The sequence below is a fragment of the Amblyomma americanum genome, chromosome 1, assembly GCF_052857255.1.
Source record: "Amblyomma americanum isolate KBUSLIRL-KWMA chromosome 1, ASM5285725v1, whole genome shotgun sequence".
Taxonomy (NCBI): domain Eukaryota; kingdom Metazoa; phylum Arthropoda; class Arachnida; order Ixodida; family Ixodidae; genus Amblyomma; species Amblyomma americanum.
In genome coordinates, this window is record NC_135497.1 from 195,947,000 (window position 1) to 195,974,532 (window position 27,533).

Below are 27,533 nucleotides of genomic sequence, written 5' to 3' on the forward strand. Positions count from 1 at the left end.
TAGGTTGACAGAACTCGGCTCGGGCACTCGAGGCTCGGGCGCTCGGGGCCTCGGGTAGACGCGTCTCGGCTCTGTTGCGAGGTGAGTAAGTTTCTTGTATAAGGATTTCGATCTCAGTTAGGCGATGGATACGGATGGCGATAAAGCGCTCAACGATGCTTTGGAGCAGTATGAGGAACAAGTAAGTGTGGGCAATTTCTGTGTAACCTTTCTCTGCTAAGAGCCCCATTCATTACAGCTTGCCACAGTCGAACTTTCGCTAGCGTCGAGCGTCTGTCAGTCCCAAGTAGCCGAACTCTTGGAGTTAAAAAAGAATTTGGAAGAAGTGATTAGTCTTACAAAAGGTATGTATCACATACTGCTCGATCGAAAGCAAGTAGTCTTGAAATGCGTGTCTGTATCCATTAGCAACGCTGCATGGTGTGGAGGACGAAACATCTACAGCTGGTCAAGAACAAGTCCGCAATGACAGTAGTGAGAACATCGACGAAGAGTTCGCAAAATTTCAAGTGAGTGCTTTTATTTAATGAACTCAGGATGTGTTCATTGTTTTGGAGGCTGCTGCCACTGAGAGATTCTAGTGGCGGGTATACATCCAGAACGCTGCAGCGCGTTTGCCACAGATCTACACAAAAGACCAGCAGTGAATGCTACAGTGGGCTGTGTTTCCTGCCAGCATCTGTGTGTACGCTGGGCATAAATTCCTGTTTGTATTTCTTCGGTATACCTTTCTGTAGTGCAATGGAATGGGCAGACGCACGCGCGCTTTCGCCCGGCGTCTTGACCAGCCAGTAAATATTGCCGTAAGCGCAAGAACTGTGGAGTTCGTTGCAGTTGCGCACACTGGACTGCAGAGCTCGTTATGTGTAGTTTCCTTTGAAAGTAGCGCACAATCAAAATTTTAACGTTCTTAACGTTGACAGTTCGTCTTCTTGAGGTCATCATTGCACCGATTGTTGTGAAGGGTGCTCAGATTCTGAGTAGAAATCTAATTTTTGCACCATAACAACAGCATCACTTGCCATTGTTTGCGGGCCTTTTTAATGACTGGCTTTTTGATTACTTCCCATCAAGTTTCAGTTAAATCTGTAAAGAGGATGGATGCTCTTTACAACCAAGCTCTTTACTGAAGTATGCTGACGCAGTTCTGCCAGCCCCTACACATCAGGTTTGCACTTTACTTCTGTGTTGAAAAAAAAAAAAAACGCCTCCGAGATGCACATTGCAGCAGCGTGTGCTGGGCATTGCATAAATCCTGGTGCACCTGTGTTGCTATCTATATGATTTTTACCAAATCATGTTTGACACGAATGCTCGCAGTCAACAAATTGGGTTTGTGTGCCACTGCTGCATTGTTGAAGTATCCAGTCTGTGCTTTGCACTAATGCCGGAGTGATGACATATGCCTGGCAGGCATTAAGCAAACTTCCCTATTTTGATTTTTACCAAAGCGTGTTGACACAGCCACTACAGTAACCCAAGAATTTCCCTGCATGCCCCTATTATGTAAAATAAAAACAACTCTTGCAGCCCTCCCTATTTTGTTGCAAAAAAATAGCTAGTACATGAGCGTTGGCTTCTGTCTGGCATTACTTAACTTCTGATAACCTCAACCAAGCTATCTTTAATTCCCAGACTTCAGAGCTTTAGAAGTGTGAGGGACTTCATGTGGTGTTCATGGTCATTGCAATGGGATGGGCGGGGGGAACGGGACGCCAATTTTGCCCGCCACATAAAATGGGAATTGGCAGAAAGTAGTGCCTTACAGTTATGAATGGTATTTTGCCTTTAAGGCTTCCTTGGCTTAGGATGTGGCCGAGGTGCTTGTTTCTTTGTTCTGTTGAAAGGAATGGTAGTTTACCTTTTCGTATTGCTAGACAGTAAAGCTGGGTGTGTAAACTAATGGTGCACTACCTTCTTGGGCATTTTCCCACGAACTCACTTGAGCAGGCTGTTTTTTCCTGCCTCATTTGCTATGAGTCTCAGAATTCTTTACCAAAGTACGGGTTCAGTATCAGATAGTGCATCACAGTCCAATTATTCTTGCTGCTTATGCACAGTACTACTTACTTCATCAGCCCATTGACCATGGATTTCATGTTTTGCTACTATCTGTACTTTGTCTGCTGGCTGCAAGTGCAGAGCTCAGTACTGAAATATTACATTTTGGTATTAATAATAGCCTGAGCCACTTTGGGACATTAAACCCCATAAACCAAACCAAACCAACTTTTGCCAAACAGTTTATTCTCAGTATGATGAATATGAACTACTCCATTATGTCGTCGTTAGCCGCCGCGGGGACTTAGTGGTTATGGCGCTCGGCTGCCGGCCCGAAAGACGCGGGTTTGATCCCGGCCGCGGCGGTCGAATTTCTATGGAGGCGAAATTCCAGAGGCCCGTGTACTGTGTGATGTCAGTGCACGTCAAAGAACCCCAGGTGGTCCAAATTTCCGGAGCCCTTCACTACGGCGTCTCTCATAGCCTGAGTCGCTTTGGGACTTTAAATCCCCGTAAACCAAACCCAATCAAACCAATCCATTATGTCATCTCACTGAAGTGACTCACAGTAATACTAACTAGCTGATCTGCACTGATTTACCCACAACATTTATAGGCGTATGCTGTGAAGTTACTTTTAGTATTTTTTCTTGCACGTGGATTAAATTGACCTTACCTTTGACTAAATACACTATCAGTGCTGTTAATTATGTTGGGTGCCTGGGTTAAAGTAGTGTCCAAATTAAATTTACTTGTGCTTAGATTATTTTAGATAATATTCCGACAGAACTCAACTGGTAAACACGTAGATGAGCATTTTTGTGTGATGGTCCGCTGTACTTTTCAGTTACATCACATTTTAGTATGACCGTAACGCATTTTTTTGGTTTGATGCGTTTTATTCTGCCCATTGTGTTCGCCTATTCCGAGCCTAGCTTCAGCAACTTGAAACCTGGCTCGCCGTGTCTTGTGCGGGTTCAGGCTGATTCACCAAATTTCTGTAGTACAGAATGCAAAAGGCACCTGTGCATGTGTGATATCGGTGCATGTCAAAGAACCCTAGGTGGTCTGGAGCCCTCCACTATGACATCCCTCATAGCCCATGTGTCTCATGGTGACGTGAAATCCTTTAATTTACAATTTTTTTATATTTGTGTTTTTTTATAGGCAGAAATGGCTAGCCTTGGGGCTTCATCGGAACCTCAGGCTGCTGCTGTTTCTACTGCCGAGGACCATTCCAAAGAGCTTGCTGAACTTGTGGACCACTTAGAAGGGTCCAAGGTGCGGGCACCTTTCTCGAAAGAATGGGGACAAATGTCGTATCACAGTGCCATTGTTCTCTCTGTGGAAGCTTCTGACATCATGCACATCGATGACATTAAAGTCAACGTAAGTCTATGTATTTAGGATCCCATAGTTCATTGCTAGATTCTTACAATTTTATTTATGAAAAGGTGTTCTCAAAGCAAGGTTGCAAGATGTGTAGCTGTGATATCAGCACATTATTTTCCGGTGTGTGACTTGGGTTGTTTCATTTCTTATGTTTTTTTTTTCTGGTTCAAACGTGTGATACTTTTTAACCAGTAAAAAATCTATTTTTGTTTAAGTTATATTTGGTACGAACTGCTCGAGGTATGGTTTTCATGGGCTTAATGAAAGGCTTTTTTTTCCACGTTTTGCAGTAAGCATTTGATATGCAAGTGTTATGGCTGTTGGTTGAAGACAAGAAAAGACAGCAGTAGCTTTTTTTTTTTAAGTGACTGCTTTGTCGTAGTATTTGACTGGCTGAGTCTGTGGCACCGCTTGTCCCCACAATCCCTTCAAAAGCCCTGTATTGTTCCTCAATCTGCAGAGCACGTCTGTTTATAGTATTCCATAATTTGACGCCAAGTGTTCTTCACTTTATTTACGTGTTCATGGATGCATCTTGTTGTATGCATTGGATGTGTGTACTGGCAGAAAATGAAAAGCTGGTTTCCACTCATACGTTTCACAACTATATATTGCACACACTATGTATTATGAAGGGAGCCAACAGTCACCGAAACCAAGGTGCATAGGGGAACGTTAATTTTTTTTTTTAATGTGTTATGCTTATCAGTGGGATAATAATACTTAGATTAATAAATCGCTTAAAGAAAATTACTTATAAAGCAGCAGAAAAAACAACCATGCCGCCGGTGGGATCCGAACCCACGACCTCCGAATATCGCGTCCGGTGCTCTTACCAACTGAGCTACGGCGACGGCTGTCCAATCTGCTGCTCTCGTGGGTATTTATGTTTACTGGGTGTAGGCGAGCCTTGAGAGTGTTCACCAGCGCCACCCTCGACCATAGCGGCGGACGTAGCACGTCCTGTAATACCGCGAGCATGACGTAGACCGTCATCTAACGGCGAGGGCGGAAACTGTGCGAGAGCCCTCTTATGCTACCTATGGCATCAAGGCTGCCAGAACCGAGACCCTCGTTAAGCTATTAGCAGACAAGTTAAAGGAAATGAGGGGCCCGTTTGACAAATATTATGAAGGGAGCCAACAGTCACCGAAACCAAGGTGCATAGGGGAACGTTAATTTTTTTTTTTTTAATGTGTTATGCTTATCAGTGGGATAATAATACTTAGATTAATAAATCGCTTAAAGAAAATTACTTATAAAGCAGCAGAAAAAACAACCATGCCGCCGGTGGGATCCGAACCCACGACCTCCGAATATCGCGTCCGGTGCATATTTATCAATGAACTTGCATTGTGTGAACCATGTAGGGAAGTTTAACTTATTTATGAAACGTTCTGGGGAGGAAAGGTAGCTTATGAGGTGTTAAGACTTGTGCAAAGATGTGACTTATAGGCTAACAAAAATAATCAAATTGAGCTTGATTGGACTTTGCTGGTGCTGGCATGTTGCTGGTTGTATAAGTTTAGCATATCTGCACTGTTCAGCGGCAGTGCCACATGATTTCTTCTTGAAAGAGCTGTGCAATTATTGGTCTCCATGGCATGGGAAAATACAGTGCATTGTTTAGCATTTATTTCAAATAAGGTTTGTGGCTTAACTTCAGCCTCTCAGTCTTCTTATTTCTAGTAGTGACTGTTTTATGTAGCTGCGTAATCTCATCACAAAGAGCTTGGAGAGTGCCAAGAAATCTGCTTCATCTGAAGAAAGCTAATACATAGGCTTTTTTGTGCAGTTTTGCAGCAGTCTAATCTTTCGGTCTTTAATGCCGTACTGTGACTCAGTAACTGTAGGTGCTTGAACGTGCAGATATTTTTGCTTTTAGCTGTTGAATGAGTGCAGTGCTCGGTGGAACTTGTGTCCAGTAGTAGAGCTGTTTAGGCCATGATGTCAGCCTTCTGTAGTGCATGCTTCCTATGAAGCTATGCTCTACAATGGGATAAGGACTGCCTTGCTTGTGGTCTAAAGCTAGTAGAGTGCCAGGAGCACCACACAATCCTACATAGTCACCTTGGTGATTCTTCCTATTTCGTCCAAAGTGATGTGAATACTTTTGATGTATGTGTGCAAAATTGACATACAGCACTGGTTTTGCTGAGCTTGCCTTGTACAGCAGGAAAATGCATTCCACTTTTGCCATCTTGCTCTATAAGCAGGAAAAGTTCTCATTGCTTAAAAGTGAGTGCTCATTTTGTGTTATCGTTTCAGTTGGAAATTATTACACATTGGAGTGCCTCCCAGAAATGTTTTATTTATTGCTCAGCTGCTAATGTGTTGGTTGAATGTTGTTGCATCTTTTTTTGGCTTGAGTGCTAATTGTGGAAGCTTGGCATGACTTTGTTTCCATGCATGAGGTAAAAATTTACGTGGTTATTAGCAGAGCTTTTGTACTAATGGCCTGCGAAGGATATCTTGAGAGGTGAGGTTTTGCATACTGTGTGTGCTGCAGAAATGGAGTATTGTTGCTTCCATATCGCCTCCTTCTTTCAAGCTGATAAGAAATTGTACATATTTCCCGAGAGAGTTTCATATTGTTGATTCCATTGCATAAATTATCAGTTTAATTTATTGCTGTGCTGCTGTGCTTATTGCTTGGTTCTTCTGCATGCTGCTTTGTTTCTTTCCTGTATGCCTCATCTGCTGCCTTCTCCTGTTATAGTATCTTTGTTTTGTCAATATTGCAGGTTATGTTCACGCATCCAACTGCACCAGCCATGAGACCATGTTCATTCTTCCTAGATGGTCGCTGCAAATTCAGCCAGGAACGATGCCGCTTCTCTCATGGCCATGCCGTTGCACTCTCTGACATTCGCGAGTATTCTGAGCCTAGCTTCAGCAACTTGAAACCTGGTTCACCGTGTCTTGTGCGGGTTGAGGCTGATGGCTTGTGGCAACTGGCTGCCATGGAGTGTATTGGGCAGGAGCCAGACAAGATCGTGGTTCGGCTTTCTCACTCTGGGAAGACAGCATCTGTCAGTGTGGAGGATGTATTCCCCTTGGACGATGATGGAGCAGAGGAAAGTTCAGATGTGGATGATGGCTCTGCATTAGCAGCAGAGCCCTTGTCAATCACTGGCGGCTGTGAAGATGAGGAGGACGATGTCCCTGTGGTTGTCTGGTCGGCAAGCACTGCCGCTGGTCTTCCTCTTGGTGCGTGGGAGAAGCACACAAAGGTCAGTGGTTTGTTCTTGCTTTTTGTTTCAGCTCTGCAGACTCTAAAAGAGGGAACTTACTTTCTTACTTACTTACTTACTTACATACAGGGAACTTATTTTCATATGCTTGCCTCACTGTGTCTGATTTGCAGGGCATTGGTTCCAAGCTAATGGAGAAAATGGGCTATGTCTGGGGGTAAGTTGGCTTATATGAATGTGTACAGACTTCTGTTATGGAAGTTGGTGCACTTGTATTTGGTTAGAAACAGCAACTTTTGCTTTGAACATGGGGCAACTGCAGCCAAGTTTGGGGTTTGCAGGTGATGGGCGTAGGTGAGCAGACTGAGTGGATTGAAGGGTGTCTCCTGTAGCACTACTCTTTTGTGTACAAGAGGACAAAGCACTGTGGTTAGTCTGTATGATTCAGATGTAAATATCGGCAGTATGAACTTCTTATATCCATGCCTCAAGTGCACAATGTGCCTAATGTGCCTAATGTCCTCAGTTTTAGTCTTATTTCTGTGGTTCCACACAGATGAATTTAATTCTACTTACTGGAATGCCAATCACAATCTAATGAGTTTGCTGTAGCGCATTCACGCACAAAATGCATACTTTCAATTCCTTGCGCAGAACAGCATATCACTTTGTTAGAAACGAGCGTTTGTCACTGTGGCAAATAGTTTATTCATAGCTTTCACTCAGACACTGTATTTACTTGTGTAATATTTACTTGTGCTCGTATTATGAAAGTGCCCCATACTTTGGCTTTCAAAAAATGAATTTTTTTCCCCTCACGTAATAAATTTACCCCTTTCTACCCCTTTGTTCTGCCATGCAGCCAGCTGATGATGGTAGTAAATTCTATCAGCTGCCCTTTTTTGAACGCTGAAACAGTTAAGCAATAATATGAAGCGTCATCTGTTGAATGTCAAGGCTGGTATACCTCATCTAACGGGAAGAACAGCTAATAAGAATGTTTGGTGAAAAATCTGCGAACAAATAGAAACTATGCCTTTTCATAAACGGTTTCTCTGTTGGATCTGCTGTATTGTTACGTGGTGGTGACCACGCCGTGGACAACAGATGAGCAGGCTAATGTGCAGCTTGGTGCCGCGTTATTACAAAGGGGACTATTCTCCACAGTGCATCTGGAATTATAGCTCTCAGATAGTTTCGGTGCTCAAGAGATATTCTAGTGTGCTGTGTTATAATGAATTAATTTTGTTTTATTAGCATGTATGCCACTTGGGCTAGAAAACCTCTTATTAAAATTAGCACTACAGACCGTTTGTTGTGGAGCATGACCACAGGATGATCACATGCAAGCAATGATGCAGCAGTTGATAAAAATAATGTGATATTTTTTTGTTTCCTGTGACATTGCAGAAAAGAAAAACAAGGATGTAATCGATAGCTCTATTAGAGGTTTAGTTTTAATGTATATTTATTTTTGTCAGACTATCTTTTACTTGTTGTGATGAAAAATGTTACGTTATGGTAAATGTTTTCTTCTAGGAAGTCATTTCAATTTTGACATTCTAGTATTTCAAGTAGCATGTTTTCACTTCAGGAACCAACAAGTGTGAACTGTTTTGAGGGATTTTCCTACACTACATTTCACACATCAGGCACAATGCTGTGAAAGCCAGCGCTGTTGTTTGCTGCCTACATTTGCGTTCAAAAAGTAGTGGGTTCCTTGTTTGGAAGGGAAAAATAATAAATGCTTTGCCTACAGGCTTATTACATGATGAATTTGCCATGTGCTTGACTAAATACGCTCTTATTGCTGACGACAGGCTGCCGCTTTCTGATGTCTTGGACCACTTGGCCACAAAACAAGCACAGTGCAATACGCTTCCCTTTATTTTTTCATGTGCACTATTTCTATATCTTTCACGGCATTGTACTTGATGTATGAAATGGAGTATAGTTATAGATGGCTGTTTAACATATTTTGTTCACTACTAGATCCTGATAGCAAAACTGGCTGCCACTTCCTTGCAGCTTTTCATGTGTCTGGTAATCCTTAAAATAATTTTACTTTTGTCAGGCAAGGCCTTGGAATTAGAGGCAATGGTCGGACTGAGCCAGTTGAAGCTGTTGTACTGCCTGCTGGTAAGATGGAAGTCGTCCTTTTTCTTTTTTAATGTAGAAAGTTTTCTGTGGATCATTAGTTCCGCATAATGTTGTCATTCTGCTTATTTAAAGGGATACTGCATTAAAATTACGACTTTCTGTGAAATTGCTGAAATTGGATTCAGAAGGTGCAATTATCTGAAGTTGCAGTCTTTATTTCATGTATTTTTACGCGGATGGCGTTATTTTGTAGGTTTTGTGTGCACTCGCCAGTTGCTGCCCGCCCAGGCGGGAGGCGTGTGTGACGTCACACGTCTCGTGGCGGCCTGCTCCCACACACCGTGTTTGCATCGGTTCAGCTGTCGCGCCTGGGAGCTTAGAGTTGGTGGCATGGAAACGTGAAACAGTTTAGAAGTTGCAGTCTAGACCAGAGGGAGTAACGATTATATAAATCAGATATCGAAATGACCATGGACATTGGAGACACGGCTAAGACACCGCCGCCTCATAGAGCGACAACGAGTAAAATGAGCCTGGAGGATGACATATCGCTCAGGTGCACTCCCCACAGTGGTAGCTGTGCATATCATAATCCAATTTTATATGACCCAGACAAGTTTTCCTGAAATAAGTATTAAAAGATCTTCTTTGCCGAAGCTAAATCAAGGCATCACCTTCATTGCTCCAGCCACACAAAAAGGGGAGCCGCGGTTCTGTGATGGGGTGAGGGGGTAGATTTGAAATAGGACTTATACATTATGTAAGCAGCGCGAACAGCGGAGTGAGCGCTTGACGTGCAAAAGCAGCCAGCTTAATTGCATCGGCATAGTGAAATAGTATGCAGCACGCAGTATTTGTGACTGGAGCTTTGTTACTAAGCTGCCAGACTTGCGTGCATAACTCCCATGAACGGGATCTGGCGTGCGATTCTCGTGGCATTGGCCTTTTAGTAATTTGCCAACGCTGTTACTTTATGATAGTCTCGGGCATGAGCAAAGAACCTCTCCGCTCAGTATTCCTTATATTTGCGCATGCTTGCATGAAAACACTATTACACGTATATTTATTTTTCCGTTCGTTGCTTGCGGGCAGTTTGTTTGGTGAATGTACTGCAAATTCGGAGTGAGGGAGACGAGTGTTTATAATGTGTATTTCTGTTCCGTGTCGCATCCAAGGTAATTTTCCGTCGGAGGTTGGATCAGTAAAAAAACTAGAACGAGTGAAAATATTTCCGAACTGTCTCTTGACAAGGAAAATACAGCTGTAGCAAATGCTGCCATGCTTTTAGCCTTCATATTCTCTGTAATTATGTGCATTAATATGTGCTACAGAATGCACATTTTTTTGCAGTAAATTATGTTGTTTATAAGTTGCCTGTAATTTTCGTGTAGTTTAGGTCCCCTTTTCACTAAAACGCGGCTGCCATGCTTTCAGTTTTGCGCTTTCTAGGCAATAGGCCGCCACGGTGGCTCAGTGATTATGGTGCTCGACTGCTGACCCGAAAGACACGGGCTCGATCCCGGCTGCGCTGTCGAATTTCAATTGAAGCGAAATTCTACAGGCCTGTGTGCTGTGCGATGTCAGTGCACGTTGAAGAACTCTAGTTGGTGGAAATTTCCAGAGCCCTTCATTACGGTGTCCCTCATAGCCTGAGTCGCTTTGGGACGTTAAACCCCATAAATCAAACCTTTCTAGGGTATATTGCCACCTAGTATTGCGAGGTGGCGCACAGCTTACCTAGAAGATGACGATGCAGTGCTTGCGCACTTGCGCTATAGCTTATCGACTGTCATTACCGCGATATAAAGGACAACAACAGCAACAACAACTGCTTCCTCCCGCCTGGCTCCAGGTCTTCAAGAACATCTCTCTCACAAGTATACGTGACATTATGTATGGCAAAGCGTTAGGTTTGAGGCACTGTCGTTTCAGTGGCATGATGAGGATTCGCAACAGAGAGAGATTTATGTTGCAGTCGCTGTTGATTAAACTGTCGCGATAAAAATTCTGACCTAGCAGGTTTGTCGTGAAGGCTAGCTGCGCCACATGGATCCATTCCTCAGAGCTTAGCATCTTTTGGGAAGGCATGACATGGCGCGTCCCTTCCCCCGTCGCACTACTGTTGCAACCTTTAGCGGAATAATACTTCGGCTCGGCTGCTGGCCCGAATGACGCGGGTTCGATCCCGGCCGCGGCGGTCTAATTTCGGTGGAGGTGAAATTCTGGAGGCCTGTGTACTGTGCGATGTCAGTGCACGTTAAAGAACCCGAGGTGGTCGAAATTTCCGGAGCCCTTCACTACGGTGTCTCTCATAGCCTGAGTCGGTTTGGGACGTTAAACCCCCATCAACCAACTTTGGCATCCTCACCCTTCGCTGGTCTGGCAGCCACATGGATCAAATTCAAGCTGAAACAACTCCGGACACAAGCGGTGGCTTTTGCAGCGCATCCCCTATGTGGCACGTAGCGTCCACACAGCTGCAGCAGGTGCACAGCATGACATCGAAGCGGCCGGGCTGGCCGGGCACGAAGGCAAGGAGACTCATGACGTCACATCTTCCGATGAGCAGTAGTTCGAGGTGCACCAGCTCAAGAAAAAAATGAGGGTAAAAGTGCATTTCGCTGGCTTTGTGCAAAAAACTATGTGGTTTCAGTCGACTTAGGAATGCCAACTTTCATTCCGGTACAAAATTAGACCGCCTGAAATTTAATGCAGTATCCCTTTAAGACATGTACCACAACATGTAACACAAGTAAGTTGCATCCTTAAGGATTTTTTTTTAAAGTCTGTCAGCACTGCATACTGAGCCTTGTGTTGAGAGCTTTTGGAAGATTTCACTGGTGCAATGAGCACGTGGTCCTACTTTTGGTTGCAGTACTTCACATCCTAAACAGAATCTAGTGAAAAAATGCTTGAAAGTCACTAAGGCTTCCGGGTGTGTAGCAAGCCTCTTCCTCCATGAGCCCTTTGAAGATGATGGCGAGTACTGCCTGTCGTAAAATGAGTCTGAGGGCTTAATTCAAACTTTTGGCATAGAAGGTTGCTTCATATAAATAGGAGTTTTAACTAAATTGAGCCCTGTCCAATTATGGGGTGGCATTTCCTTTGTGTCTGCATATGGTGAACAGATCATGCATGCACGTGTGCATGTGTGATCTCGAGCTTGTGTCCTTGCCGGACGTCTTCTGCCACATGAGCTTGAATTATGTTGTGGTGCGAAGGAGGACAAACTGAGTCTCTTCATCATGAAGAGGAAGCAGAGAAGTGTGTGAGACGCACAAAGCAATACTAAGGCCGTCAGCGGAGGAAAATAGTCGTGCCCCTTAAGGCGAGAACCTGCATGCATGGCAAAACTGTTGGTTGCAAGAGGGGCGGCCTTGTTGGATTGCAAGAAACTTGTGCTATGCCATGAAATCATGATGGCGTGGCTGCACTCGTCCTGGGACAATCCCTGTGACTGGCGGCCTTTTTATTCATCCTGTCTTTCCCCAACCTTCGAGAGCTCTAACATCGCAATACAGGAGCACGGTCACATGCCAGTTTTTAAAATCTCGCAGGCTTTATTTAAGTTTTAAAAAAGAAACCGTGCTAAAGTGATATGGGAGAAAACAACTGAGATACGTGTTTCAACATTCTCTGCAACTTTTACCCAGAAAAATTTGCGCTAATGCAAACCATACAGAATTTCACGTTTTTTTTTGTTGTTGTTGAAGAGTAAATGAATTTGGGTGCATTAAAAAGAAGTATGCAGGCCTTGCTAAGGGGACTGCCTACAACTGTGCACCAGTCAAATCTTTGCGCAGTGCGTTGTCAAGTTTGTAGTCGAAGCACCATCGATATTTGCATTGTTATATTATTTCTCAGTATTGGGCTCCTGCTACAAAACACGAGGAAGCTGCTACAAAGTATGCTCCAAAGTGCTCTTGGTGATTCCCTCTGCTGGATTAACAACATAATGACCATTGTTTTGATACCATTGGCTGGAGGGCCTCCTTTGAAGAGTGTTTGCTGCTTTATTCTTGAGTTGTGTCTGGCTATAGAAGTTTTCTGACAGATGGAGCAAGTGTAGCACAGCTTCTCTAAAATAATTAAAGGCGAACCTTTCCATAACGACGTAACGTCTTGTGTTGGAAACTGTAAACTGTGTTCAGCCATACCAAACACGAGTGGTACAATGTCGTGATCAAGCTGGTGGATCGTAAGTGATGCTGCATTGTACATTTTAACTTTACTGCACAAATGAGAGAAACAAACGCTTTTGTACAGAATGGATGACTTATTCTCATCCTGTTTTGTTTCAGGAAAATCACTGGACAAGTGCATGGAACTAAAAGAGCTGGGCATGGAGCAGGATTCAGCCAAAGTACAAAGAAAGATGCTGCTTAAGATGAAGAGAGAAGAAGAGAAGATTGAAAGGCGGTACCATAAGGCTGCAAAGTCTGAATCAGTCTTCGACTTTTTGAATGGCCAAATATTTGTGAAGCAAAGTGAGTGCTTTTATTTCAGCTTAGCATTTGGGAGCATTGGTTTGTTCGCAATATTTTGCATGGTATATTTATTAAAAAATTTGAGTTATTTTTTTTCAGCATTTTTATAGAAAACACTGAAATAGCTACACTTTTTCTGTTTAAAGTGGTCAGCTTTTAGCTTAACTCTTTAATTACTGCACGGAAACAGGCAAGTTCAGGTTGATATGCATAAAAAATTGAACAAAAATTTAAAAACCTTGCATTATTGCAGCACATCATAGAGTAGTTCAAAGAACTGTGTTTTAATGACGTAAAGATGAAAGCAGGACATGTACTATTTAAGAAAAACAAAATCTTTGATCAGCAAAAGTTGAGAGACATGTACAAAATTCACAAAAATATTAAATACATTGAGCCAGAAATAGGAGAATAAAAAAAATGTACTATGTTACTATGTCAGAAATGAGTATTTATTGTTACAGAACTCTTCCTGCTAATTTCCCGTTCCTTAAGCAAAAAAATTGCTTGCACAAAGTGCTTTGGGCTACTCCGCAATGCGGTGTGCTAAGGTCAGTCCTGGGCAGTCTTCGAGAAAACTCGATCTGCAACACTGCTGCTGGCATGGGATCGTTCAAAATATGCCTGTGCCTTCAGAGAGGATCAGAAAGCAGCGAATCCCCTCGGTAATGGTGAAAATGAAAGTTGCAGACAGGTGCCTGTCAATAGTCTGGGCTAGGTGGAGTAGTCATCTTTGTCCGATCTAAAATCAGATGAATAGACCTCATCTTTTGGCAGAAAGCTGTCGCTTGCATCTGCGAAGTCAGCTGCGTGGGGAACTGCTAGAACACCACCATTGCTGAGCAGCGTCAGCATGAGGTGCGGACAACACCTTGGACGCAGTGATCACTCTGTGTTGACAGGTTTTGCTGGAAGTTTAAAAACTTGAGGGAGACTTAAAGGGGCTGTCAATGAAGTTGTAGTATGCCTGGGACGTTAAAGGATGCGACTTCAGGAATATCCTCCAGCAAGAATTTTTGTAATGCATTTGTTAGAAGCTGAGTTATCTGTATTCAAAATGTGAATTTCAGCCGGATTTTCTGCATGATGGGAGCCTTAACGTTATCGTGTTAAAATACTTCCTCATATGGCTGACAAAAAACTGTATATGAGACTGAAGTGCAATTGTTTTGCAACACACTGGATAGCGTTACTTGTCCAGAAGTGGTCCGCATCACGCAGAGTGGGCAATTTTGCGCAGTCGTTCCAATTGAACTGTTTTGTTCAAATTGAACTGTTTTAATAGGCATAGTAAGGAAAGAGTTAATGCACTTAGTTTAGCACTTCACTGCAGCCTAAATTCTGCAGGGAAAGAAAAAAATATTTCTGATCAGTGCACTGCCACTCGTTCATCAATTGACAAAACCTCACCATCATTCGGTATGTATTGGCACTTGGTGCGTTTTTCAGGGGTCCAAAAACATAAAAGTCTGTCTGTGCTTGGTGAAGCAAGTATGGAGGGTTTGGGGCGTATTCCGGCTGCAGGTCCTGAATTTTTGGCAATATTGTTGTAACAGTAATGTCTCATGTTCTCACGTTATTGTGAAGGAGGTGCATGCCAGCCATCACCAGCCTATGCAGTTCTGAAAAATAGTTGGCGTCTGATTTTTCTTTAGTAGGTTTGATGAGGTGGCACTTGTCGTCATACTTTTTGTGGGCATGTCATCCTTGTCATGGCTTGGCTTCATGGATGAAGATTTAAAAATAGATCCATCTGTGCCCGAGGTAGGCATGCTGGTGGCTAATGAGGGTATTGTGAGGTAGGCAGGTTCAACCCCAGTAAGTGCAAAGGAAAGTCAGCTGTGGTAGTACTGTAGTATTGCAATTCTTTCTGCATTGTCTTTTTCCCTCAAGATTATCCCTGCAATCATCCTGAAAAGAAGAGACTGCTTTGTGAATGGTATGTCTGCGGGCTTCCCAATTAGAGTATAATATCCACTGCTGGTGATTATTGTTGCATTGCCAAGGGATTTTTCCAAGGCATCCGTGTGCCTCTTCTTTGGTGCTCTTGTGTTGCAGTGGCCAGGAGTGTGTTCACTAAAGTGCAAGGTGCTGGGGAGGTGATGAACCTCCATCCTAGAGATGTGCCCAGCTCAGCTCACTTGCAACTTGAACAGCATGACCCTATGCTGGTGACTTCTGTCTCTTCATAGACAGCAGTGTTGGTGACGCAGTTAGTCCAATGGATGCTTAAAATAGTATAAAGGCAGCACTGCAGCTCCATGTAGTTACCTAGGATGGCCCCTGTCATATTTCCCAGAAAGATCTAGTACATGACTATGTGTGGTGATTTTTGCACTTTCAACTCCTTTTCCTTTGGAGATGTGATGTGTCACCACTCCATGCTTTGTTTCTTTCACTCTGGCTGGTACAAGTGTATCGAACTCTTAACCTTCTGACAGTGCACTGCAGAAACAATTCACCGTCAGCTTCATACCTATGCCCTTTCTTTTGACAGGCATCAACATATCTTCCTTTCGTTTCCAGTGCCACCCATCTGGTCACCTGTCTTATGCATTCCTTCAGCAGCTTTAGTTTGTCATATCTTCATCTATGATGCTACTTTCTTGACTGCAGTGCACTGGTTTTTGCCTATCGGCGTTTCTATGGCTCTCGTGAAATCTGTGAGTGGTGTTCCATTGTGGGGAGAAGCCTGCTCATTAATGGTGCTGCTCTTAAACTTCTCAGTTATTTGTGCACCTGTGTTTGATTCATAGAGCTGCTGGTATGTTGAATGCCTGTCTAATGAGGTATATTAGTTGGTTTCTCCCCTTCATGAAACTGAAATCACAAGGGGCTTCACTTTTTTTTATGGTGCCGTGCTGTAAAAACACCATCATTTTATCAGAATGTTTTTTTCCTTTTGCTGTGCTTGCAACAGAGGCACTATTGCCACTTATCAGTAGCTTCAGGTAACTGGCTATACTGTTGTGACTCACTATGGTATCAATTGTTCATCCTATTCTAATACAATTTTTCTGGTCTTTTGTTGAATGGCTCTTATATATTTTTGATTGACAGCACTTGAAGCTTTTAGAATGTAGTTGTTGCCAAACTAATGCCAAGACTTTGTGCATTTGAAGCCACAAGGTTCAACATCAGCTTGAAGTATCTGCCGTGACAGAGGCAAAAAAACAAGCTACTATTTCTAAGGTTATGAAAACAAGGCTAAGCAAAGCTGTGCACATTAGGTGATCCACTGGGAGGTTATTGTTTTAGGTTGTCTTCCGAGGTATGAAAGGTTTTGATGGGCATCAAAAAACCAAGTGAACTGACTTCACTGAAAGTTGATCCACAATTTATCTAAGTTTTATGTGGAAGTTCTTCATGCACGCCTTTTGAAAAGAAATTCATAATTTTTCAGGCTGGATGACACATGTATGCAATTTTAGTATTTAGGGCATTTGCTGTTGCATTATCTTTCAGCGACTTCAGTGTTTGTGCCATTTCCAGCGCCGGTGGTTATTCTAAACAACTGTTAACTGCAATCACGTGGGGTTTTGAAGGCACATAATAGTCTCTTACAAGCTGGCTGTACTGCAGTTGTTGGTTTATATTCCTTGCTTGTCACTGCTCTCATTAAATGCAATGAGCTCTGCTTTTAGTATATATTTCTAGCTTAAATGGCTCAAGAATAAATTTTATGTCTCAAATTATGCTACCTGGACAGTGAGGTTTAAACTGTTTTTTTTTTTGAGTGCCAGTCTGCTTGCCCCTTTCCTTTCATTTTATGCACAGGTGTTCAGGGTTCTGCCAACATGAATTCATTATATGACTTCTCCCTAATATGTCAGAAGAAAAAGAAGTGCACCATAGAAAACAAGTTTTTATTTTCCTACTTATACTGCATACCGCTTCTTTCTTTCTGACATGCAGCTGCTAAAAGCATTGGTGCACAGGGTAACCTTCAGAAAGAAAAAAATGACAGTGAGGCCCTGAAGTCTGTGTCTTTTAGAAGCCTAGGCATTGAGGTATGTTCTTTTGATTTTATTTTTCACGTTACAGGCATTAACACTTTCTTTTGTTTCCTTGCATGTTTGTTTCTGCCATATTCAACCACAGTATGTTCTGTTTGCTCATGCTTATAGGCACTTCAAGTCACAGAAGCTATTAAGAAAGCACAGCGCGAGATTATAAGGCTGGGTCATTCTTCTGCCAGGAACAAGGACAGGTGAGGAAATGTGGAAGAACTGACTGGTAAATCTTTGGTTGCTAAGCCTTGAGTGCACTGCAAGTGTTGTGGCATACACTCACAGTGTGATAGTGGCAGTGCAGTTGTGGTAACCTTAAGAATTACTCCAATAGGGTATGTCCAAGTATGGAGTGTTTGTGTCTCTCCTTTACTGAAAACCATTGGTTACAAGCGCTTTGATAAAGTGCTTACAGCTAGCTTTGGTGAGGTGGGCTAAAATAAAAGGGGAAAAAAAGACAAGTGTGCAGTTATTTCTTCCCAAAACAAAGAAATGGGTTATGTTGAGAACCTGTCCTATCGCAGCTCACATCTCGGACATGTTGGCACCTGTTCTTTCTCAGTGTCACATTTCAGAAAAACTTAAGCTGAACTGAGCACATGAATAGCATGCTTACAAAAGTTCTTTTGTGTTTATTGCTTTGTTAAACTAGCTGTGATTCCTTGTGCCCGCTTTGCTTAAGAGACGGGCGCGTTTTTTACTTGTGCATTTCGCACCTTGGCTGCTGTTCATCAGTCTGAGGGAATGGAAACAAAATAGTAACAGAACAGATGGCTTTATTGCAGTGGCAAGTAGTTCAGCTGTTTATTTTTCAAGTCTAGTGATATACTGCAAGAAATCCTGCTATTAAAGGATAAATTATGGCACTCCAGATAAGCTTTTCTGTAACGTGTACCCCTCCATTATTCAGCTAGCCTTAAACTGCAGAGAATCCCATAACGTAAAGAGCACAGTGCAGGACCCCTGTTTGTGAAAGTGAAAGCTTTGGTGCATGCCACAGAGTTTCTCAGTATTACCTAGCGGGGAAATCTGGTGCCACCATGTATGGTAGTAGCTGCGATGTGATGCCCTCCTTTGTGTGCAGAATAAATTATCTTAATACTGCATTTTTTTACTTCATTAAATTTAATGCAAGTAAAAAAGTTCGATTTCATTGTGGTGTGGAAACTGTCACAGCATTTTTTTTTTATGTTTGCCCCGAGAAGAGTCATATGTTGCAGCTGAATTTACGTTTTAAACCCAACGATACCCATGCCAAACAAGAAACCTCATCTTACCAGCATTCTTACGCCTCTCCTTGGTGGATGAACTATTGCAGCACCAGCTTTCCGTCTGTGTAGTTTTGAGAAACTTATTGGTGTACGTCAGTGTGTGTGATTTTGTTATCATAACAATATTTACAAAAGCATCATTTGGTGTATTTGATGTAGTCTTGCAATGATGCCTTGGGATGCTATTTATGTGGTTATGCAACCAATTTTTATATTGTTATTTGTACGTTGTCAGCTGGCTGCATTGATGCTCATTCCTTTTTATTTTCTTGCCAATGCAATACTCCGGCACTTGTTTTGCTGCCTGATGTGTTAACTGCCACTTCTGCTGCTGTAGTGTGGCTGAAAAGCTTATCAGGAGGCCAGTGACCTTTTTTGCTTTGTCTTGTGAGAAATCTTGCAATTGACCAGACATTGAGGTGAAGATAAAGAATTTCAGAGCATTTGTGGTCATGGCGTCATGCATAGAAGTAATTTAATGTACTGTAATGAAATTACAGTAATTAAGTTACTTTTCTCGGTAATTTGTAATGTACTTTACTACTCTTTTAGGCTGGTAATTTAGTAATGTAATGGATTACGTTGGAGCAGTAATTTCATGGGAGAGTAATTAATTACTGCTGAAATTACTTATTCTGAATATTGAGTCCGTGCTCCTCCTTGTATCGGCCATGTTTTGACCTTGTGTTTGCGTGGTTGAGCGTCTGCAAAGCAAGAACAACATGCGACCAGCAACACCCAGCACTCCAGCGAACTGGCGCACGCGGACATCAGCACCACCTTTGTGAAGAGCCTATAGGACTGCTACAGATCTTCCAACACTGCGTACGGTCATGCACATAGACGCGCCTCAGGGCCGTCAGGAGAGCTTTATAAGCATGGCATGCCGTATTGCACCTATATGCGCAGATGCACTGCAAGTGCTTGAGCGAGTACTTCCCTCTAGACTGCTTCATATATATTGTCACGTCGCTGCACTGACAAGAAGTCTCAACTCATATCTAACAAAGCTGAGCGTGAGTTTTCGGGACAACTTCTGTGGCTAGATTTGATGCCCTTATTTTAACTCAAGGACAACATAAGTGACATGCAGTCTATGTGCGCTAACATGCCTCCAAAAAACAGCACAACTGGCAGCTTGCCTGCACCCCTTTCCGGGAGGATGAGTGTGAACAAGCAGTCGATGCAAATTCTGAGGAGGGTGGGAGCATATTATGCATGCGACCTCATCTACGTCAGCAAAGCAGCTGTTCAATGGACCTTTCTTAAAGGGACACTGAGGAGAAATTGAAGTTGGCTTGTATCGATAGAATACCAGCTCCTGATCACAAAAACGCCGCTCTTACTGAAAACAAAGCTCTTGTAAGGTAGAAAATAGCAAGAACCAAAATACAGGTATCGCCGCCACAGGCCAATCTCGCAAGTACAAGTGTGATGACGTCATAGGACAGGGGACGCCACCTTGGAGGAATTTTCCTTACTCCATGGAAGCCACGAATCTCTGAGGCTGACAAAGGAAGGTTGCGCGGTTCAGTATTGAAGTAAGTTTTGTTTTGAAACTGATAATGCACTTTTATTGCACAAGAAAGACAGACAAAAGACAGCCTGAATATTTGAAGCAAAGAAAACCGATGCTTGGTGGCACCACAGGCGGCCAGGAGAGTTTCGGTTTGTTATGGTGATTCACGTCTATGAGCTTTGCGTGCCCCGTGGTTTTGTTTTTGACGCGCCTCGATTTACAAACGCCGAACAGCAGAGGAACTGCAAGTGCCGCTTCAAGTGCTAGTTAACCTTTGAAGGTGCCTGTTAAGGCTGGCCAGATGATCGCCACAGTCGATGAAAAACTATGATGGCACGATGGTCAGTGATAATACAAGGCAGTTAGCAGTATAAAAAGCACTTGTGTCTTCGTACGCTTCCCCGGGCGAAATGTTCTCGGCTGTGCCATTCAACTTCGAACTACTTAATGGAAATCGTTTATTAGGGACGGGAGACAAGATACAAGGAGTTAAGAAAAAATTGCTGATGGCCTAGCTCTGTTAGGTCAGGGTATACGCAGCGAAAGTGCAGAGACTTCTGCATCGGACGAGTGCATTCACTAGTTGCGCCTTTATTCATGGCTAAAGCTTGAGCCGTCGTGGCGGAGTGGTAGCGTCTCCGCCTCAAATGCCAAAGGCCCTGGTTCGATTCCGAGCCTTGGCACAGGTATTTTTTTTTTTATTATTCAGTGAGTGTGCGGAGGTTTCAGTGGTTCCCATAGATGCCGCCACCGAATACGTTGGTTAGCGGTTAAGCGCAGGCTCTGTTAAAGACGTTTATACTCCAGCGTAACGCGTGTGCACGCGCTGCACGGCGACGTCTCGTCCGCCAAAGCGGGGCCCTCTGTACTCCAACTGCGCTTGACCGCTGACGTGTTCACTGGCTTCGGCGCACTCTGACCGCACTGGCGGACACTTGGAGCACGTTTCTATTTCGCACCGAGTGCGCCAGCTGCCGCCGGCCCGGCCAGACCGGTTCGGCTCCGCGGCGAGGCGCGCGTTGTGACGTCATGTGCCTCCTCGGAACACCACCACGGCGAAATCGCAAGTTCGCGGCCAGTAAAGCTTTCGCTTTGAAAGAGATTTGGAAACTGCAGAGACCGTGACTCCACTCTCCTCTAACTCGTTTGTTTGCGGCTCTATGCAATAGCTTCGGCAGTTGGGCAAAGCTGTTTTCTTCGAGCTCTCGGCTAATTTAATCCATTCACAGTACACATCTGAACGTACATGCGAGTGGGCGAGAGAACCTTATTCAGTGGACCCCGTACCTCCGGAAACGCGCGGAACATTAAAGCTGCCAACTTTAAACGCGAGCGTCCTTGAGCACCCATCCGTTTTTTGTGGCAAAAAAAAAAATAAATAACCTGGCCCTTGCAACTGTGAGGAACCTCGACGCCGCCTGCTGCACCGTGCAACAGCGCCTTTCAAGGAATCACAGTTCATTGGCCCCAAAGCCTCGGCCAGCCTCCGATGGGCGCGATGTGCCGACCTTGTCCTCGCTCCTCGCGACTCCCTGCACTGGGGTTAAGATATTTAATTAGCAATGGCTGCTCACTGAGGAAGGCGGAAACGACCCGCCGGCACCTAACCAAACCGTGCTCCCTCAAAAGCATCGCACGCTCGTGGGGCTGAGGTCGCTGAAATGCAGGCCGGAGTTTTTGCGAGAACTTCGTTGGCGGTCTTGGGAACGGGATTCATCGTAACGCTGGCAAGGCGCTGATGCAAACGTAAACGAAGCGACGGTAGTGACCCCCGATAGATGCCTTCAACGTGCAGCGGTGGTAGCTTTCTTTTCGGCTGCTGCTAGACCGCACCGTTAGCCGCCAGAAATCAAGGAGTCTGCGTTTATGTCATGTTTCACGTCACTCCGTCCTGCGACGTCATAAGAGGACACCGTGACGTCATAAGAGTGCGCCGAGTTTGAATTGGCGGGCGGGAAAAATTTTTCAACTTCGAATCCAAATTTCTTCGAACCAAATGCATCTTTCGCTCCTGGACAAACGGCATACACATCTTTTATTTATTTTGCTTGACAGAGCCGAAGATTGCCCGATGATCTGTGAAGTAGCATGCAGCGGTCTCAATTTTGTCGATACAGTATTTCGATTTGGTAGAGCCTCTTTAGTATACAAGCTCTATAGTAGTTCCCCATTGTGTAGTCTGGACATGAGTGTCGGAAGCTTAATTGAATACTTTTCCTTCATACACTAAGAGAGTCCTGTTTCTTGCTGAAATCATCCAAAGCCACACACAACTGTGAAACCGTGCCGTAGGCTGGTATGCACGTGGCAATTACATCAAACGTCTGCTTGACAGATGTTCCCAGTGCCACGTAGACTCCTTGGATGATAATGCTGCTTTCCAGAATCCGAGCACAGCAGGCTTCACCATTGTTCACCGCACTCAAAGGGAGATGTCTGACAGTGGTGATACCTTGTTTCACGTACACACAAGACTCCAGCGTTCTCCACCCAGGAGACAACCTCAGGATCGGAAGAGTTAGTCTTCTCTTGTCTATACCGCCGTTTGGCAGCAGCTGGACTCTCCTTCTCTGCATGCATGTCTAACGCTGTGATACAGACGGCCACTACATCTCCGCCTTTTATATGCAATCCTGCGCATGCGACGCGGGATTCGGGGGATAGAGCGGCGAGGCGGCGACAAAGAACGCGGCGCAGCTGTGGGGTCTCTCTGGTTACCATGGTATCGGTGGATGCGCACAACTGCTCATCCGCGTGACGTCACGCTCGGCTTTGACGATGGAGCAGGCGCGCGGCCGTGGCGACGGTGAAGCGCACGCCCCACCTTGCTGCTTTTCGGTTGCCATGGCAACGGCGCATGTGCACAACTTTCCTCTTCCATGTACCACGAAATGCTTGACTGGTAGCCCAGTGTAGCTCTCGCTACAAAAGTAATGTAAATGTAATTTTCATTACTTCTGGGAAGTAATTTTAATGTAATGTCATTACTTTTTGGGAGCAGTAATTTGTATTGTAATTTAATTACTTTGTTGAGATTTCTAGGAAAGTAATTAGTGATGTAATTTAATTACTTTTCAAAAGTAATTGTCATGTATGCATGACGTGGTGCACTTTTCAGCGCTAGGTTAGGGAGGCTACTGCTGAGTAGGAAATAAGCAAAATATAATGTGAAGCGACTCACGTTAAAGAACTCCAGGTGGTCGAAATTTCCAGAGCCCTTCACTACGGCGTCCTCATAGCCTGAGTTGCTTTGAGACGTTTAACCCCCCATAAACCATAAACCTGTTGTGAAACAACTGTGTGCAGAAAATGTTAACACAATTTGTGCATTGTCTCCCTCTTTGCAGAGACAAGGTAATGCACGCACAAGTGGAGAAAAAAATAGAAGAACAGAGGCAGCTGATCCGCCATTTGCAGTCCAAAGAACAGTCTATTGCAGCAGAACAGCAGCATCGAAAGGGTAATGACAAGCTGAGGATCTTTTGATAACATGGTAAGTGGCTTGTGCTTTGAGATTGGTTGCTCATGAAATTCTGTTGCCGCATACAAGTTAATAGTGGCCACCTATTAATGCAAGCGAAATGCAAAAAAACATTTGCGTACTCAGATTTTTGTCCATCCTAAGAAAGCCCATGCGGGAAGCAGTCTACTTGGCTACAGGCTCTAAAATCCGACAGAGGAACTATAGAATTCGGTGTACCACAAGGCTCTATCTTCGATCCTTTGCTTTTTAATTTTGTACATTAACGATATTGTGACCATACACCCAACTTCCAACACAGTCCTCTATGCTGATGACACTAGTGCTTTCTTTTCCGGTCCCAGCCTTCACCTGCTCGAACGTTGATCCAGTACTTGGGTTAGTGAACTGCAGACGTGGCTTGATGCCAATAAACTTGAACTAAACATTAAGAAAACAAAATACGTGCTTTTTTATGCTAAAAATAAGTGTCTGGATCATGATGTTCGACTATACTTTAATAAGGGCACAGAAATAGCACAAGTAAATTCTCACAAGTTTCTAGGAGTTTGTTTTCACAGCGACTTGGGCTGGACCGACCACGTCAATAGTGTACGGATACGAATATCCAGATCGATTGCGGTAATTCAACAACTGCGTCCTCTTCCGTTCCACGTCAAGAAACAGTTATATTTTTCCCTTGTTCATTGTCATATTGCCTATAGTCGTTTAGTGTGGGGAACACGTAATAAAACTGGCTCAAATAGGTTGTTTGCTTTGCAAAAGAGAGCCTTGCATATGTTGGGTAAAAATCCTCTTACTGATAACATGTTTGACAGTTACAATGTGTTACCATTTTTTCTTTGTACCAAAAAATAAAACAAGACTTTGCATCCTTCTCTCGTTCTTACCTGAATAGAGATATCCCACATAACTTGCGTGTAATTTCTTTAATTAGTTCTAGGCCTTGCACTAATTTCAGCACGGAGACTACAGATCACCAAATAACATTATTATGCAACACATATCCAACATTAATTGCTTGCGCCTAGGAAAGTGCAACTGTTGGCCAATTTAAAAGGAAAGTGGGCCGCCTTTTGAACACTTTGGCATTATGAATATCAACTGAAAAATTGGTTTTTGGGGAAAGGAAAGGGCTGAACTGGGCCACAAGGGAAGGGATAAAGGAGGGACTGAGAGAAGAAAGGAAGAAAAGCGTTTTAGAGGTCTCGGGAATAATTTTGACGACCTGGGGATCATTATGACATCTCACAGCATACGGCCGCCTTTGTTTAACCTCCATCGAAACGCAGCCGCCGCAGTCGGGTTCGAACCCGGGAACTCCGGATCAGTAGCCGAGCGCCCTAACCAGTGAGCCACCGCGGCTGCATTGCGTGTTTCATATGTTACTCAGCGGTTTTGTCCCTTTTTCTATCGCCGACTATTCTGTACTGTTTTCAAACTCTTCTGTGCGAATGTATCTGTTCTCCTGCATTTTTGCCACCTTACCAATGGCGGGGTCGTATTTAGTGCACCAGCATTTGTTGTTTGTTTGCTGCATTTTCTCTGTATTTTTCCGCCTAACTAGTGTCTAGGCCTTGCTTCCTGTATCACTGTGCTGAATTCCTTTACCGCCATGTTTGCTGTATCATTATTTTCATCTACATGTTTGCTGCATGTCGTCTGCTCCGATGTGTAATGCGGAGGTTAGGCCTCGTCAGCAGACAACCAAGTATCCTTTAGCCTGTCCCCATGGACACCATGTAATGTTGTCCAAAATAAACTGATTGATTGGTTGATGAAATCTATCCAGAATCCTCTGCTACACAAGAGATCTCACAAGAGATAGTGCACCTTTATCCACATGCAAATGCATTAATTTTCTGAAGTACGGTGAATGAATTAAGTTTTTTTTCTTCAGGGCAGGACGTTGCTTCCTGGCAGAAAATTATGCAGGGATCACTCACTGATTCTTCTTCAGCTAAATTGTTTTTCACAGAGTAATTTGACTAGTGGTGTTGCCACTATATGACAAAAAACATATAAAGTTTTACTTATTGCAGTACTATAGCTTTTAAAAAAATACATTCCTTGTTCTTTGCAGATGAGCAGAATTTTATCATGCTCTGGTCGTTGTGACTGGTGCCTGTTCATGTGGCTCTGCCAGGTGTTTGAGCCAGCGACACGGAGTGCTTCATGCTTGAAGTCTTCGAAGTCTTTGAGACCTTAAAAGTGAGAATGTAAATGCACTATTTGTAAATAAATTAAAGGAGAAGCTCTCCACAAATGCAAATCTAATTTCTTTTCATGTTTCTTATCGAAAATTTCAAGAGAAGTATGGATGTGCACTATTAGGTGCACGTGTATGACACTCATTGTAGTAGTTTGTAAGCTTATTTTTGCTGCCATTTTGTCTGGTCTGTATGCAATATGGGCAGTTTAAAATAGAAAGCAGGAAGTTGGAATAGGGAGAAAGTGCTTACCGTCGCGCTGTGAAGTTTTCACATATTGCATAGGTAAATTGGGACTTTACCTAAATGTCAAGCATTAACTCCTAAATCATGGCAAAGCTCAGAGTGAAATTACTGTTACTGAAAGTAAACAAGAAAAACATTAAGCAAAAACTTCTGGCTCTGCCACTGTGTGAGCGTTGCTTTTGATTATATTTGATGTTCTTGCTTTCAGTATTTGTGCTTGCAGTATCCAAAAAATGCAGGTTGGGAATAGTTTAAACCTCACTTTATACAAGTTGTCCTCTAGACTTGTAGTGCTTTGGTGCATGCTGTGTGTTTTAAAAAGACTAACAATTTTTTACATTACTGCACTCATGAGGCCTGTCCTAGTTTATTTGCCTCTAAAATTTATGTTTTAAAGGCATCTGACAGTGTTTGAACCTAGTTATTGTGCTTTAAACCATGGAAGGATATTTGTAGATTGTCCTAGCTAAAACATCCTTTGGGAAATATTCTTCGGATATCCACTAAATACATTTAGAAAGCAGTTGAACAGTAAAAAAGTAGAGAGTTAGCAGATGGCAAGGAATAGAAATTCATTTTTTTTTTTTTGCACTCACTTTATGCTCTGCAGAGTAGTTCTAATTTTCCTGCTGATTGACCTTAGTGTTTATTCATTTCTAGAAACACTGTGCACCATACAATGCTCTGCTGGGTAGGGCTGTTTTGTCTGCCAATTCACCTTAGTTTATATTTTATATATTAATTTCTAGAAAATTGTGCAGCATACAATTATCTTTTGGTGTACTGATGTAGAAGACATTCACACTGCTAACACACTATTGAAATCTGTCATCATGCTGTTTGTTCATTAGTGGCATACTCTAACATACAAAAAATTGTAATTAAACCTGTAATGCCTCTCTTATCATATCTGTGATATAGTCTAAAAATGTGAATACTTTTATTTCTACTTCGGAACTGCATGAATTGCTAACATACTTGTAGAAACGGTCTTTTCTAACATATTAATCAAAGCAAGCTCAACGTGTCATCTGCCCAAGATTCAGGAGGCCTGCTGAAAGATAGATTCATGCAAAAGCTAACCCTAATGGCAAAACAGCCTAAAATTTCTACGGTCATTATGTTGCATTGGCAGAGGGTGCAGCAGGTTTGAATTTTGCTCTTGATTTACTGCATGCACTTGTGTATTTTGTGCAATTTTATCATCCTTCGACATTCAGAAAATAGTCAAAATTTAGGTATATGGTAACAATCTTTTCCTTAATAAATCTACTAGTTCTTAGGTTTTGCAATGAAGGAACCATTTTGGATGAAATCTTTTCATAATTTTATCCAACATTTTCAATGCATAGGTATTACATGGTTAAATCTATTTATTTCTTTACAATTCCATCAGTAGTGCCAAAATTTTTGTGCATAACTTCACTTATTGGCAGCTATATTCAGTTGATTTCTTTTTGTCAAAAAGAAGATAGAGGAGGCATGACATGGCAACTTAAGATAAAAAATAGCAAAAGTTGCACGTGCTGTACCAGGCCTGTCTTTCTGGAAAATATGCTGGGCAATTCCAAAAAGAATGGGAAAGCTTCAGAGACAGGCCATTGGCGATTTATGTTTCAGGC

The 27,533-nt window shown here is 43.1% G+C and overlaps 1 protein-coding gene across 2 annotated transcripts; it reads left to right on the plus strand.

Annotated features, from left to right (window-relative positions):
• Nucleotides 1–25,724, plus strand: LOC144114461 (zinc finger CCCH-type with G patch domain-containing protein). 2 transcript variants are annotated; one of them, XM_077648207.1, is made up of 12 exons: nt 3–181; nt 239–344; nt 409–509; nt 3,169–3,390; nt 6,138–6,626; nt 6,761–6,804; nt 8,662–8,726; nt 12,989–13,174; nt 17,090–17,184; nt 17,302–17,384; nt 23,322–23,467; nt 25,539–25,724. In XM_077648207.1, exons 1-11 carry the CDS (start codon nt 125–127, stop codon nt 23,458–23,460), a joined length of 1,587 nt encoding a protein of 528 aa, XP_077504333.1. In that variant the 5' UTR covers nt 3–124; the 3' UTR covers nt 23,461–23,467; nt 25,539–25,724. The 2 variants fall into 2 exon arrangements, with proteins under 2 accessions (XP_077504332.1, XP_077504333.1); XM_077648206.1 differs by lacking the exons at nt 23,322–23,467; nt 25,539–25,724 and adding an exon at nt 22,359–22,591 and having other exon boundaries at nt 1–181.
• The last annotated feature ends 1,809 nt before the right edge of the window (nt 25,725–27,533 follow it).

Coding starts and splice junctions, on each gene's coding strand:
- LOC144114461 (XM_077648206.1), top strand. CDS start 125: ATGGATACGGATGGCGATAAAGCGCTCAACGATGCTTTGGAGCAGTAT. Junction 3,391..6,137: donor TCGATGACATTAAAGTCAAC/GTAAGTCTATGT, acceptor TCAATATTGCAG/GTTATGTTCACGCATCCAAC. Junction 13,175..17,089: donor CCAAATATTTGTGAAGCAAA/GTGAGTGCTTTT, acceptor TCTGACATGCAG/CTGCTAAAAGCATTGGTGCA.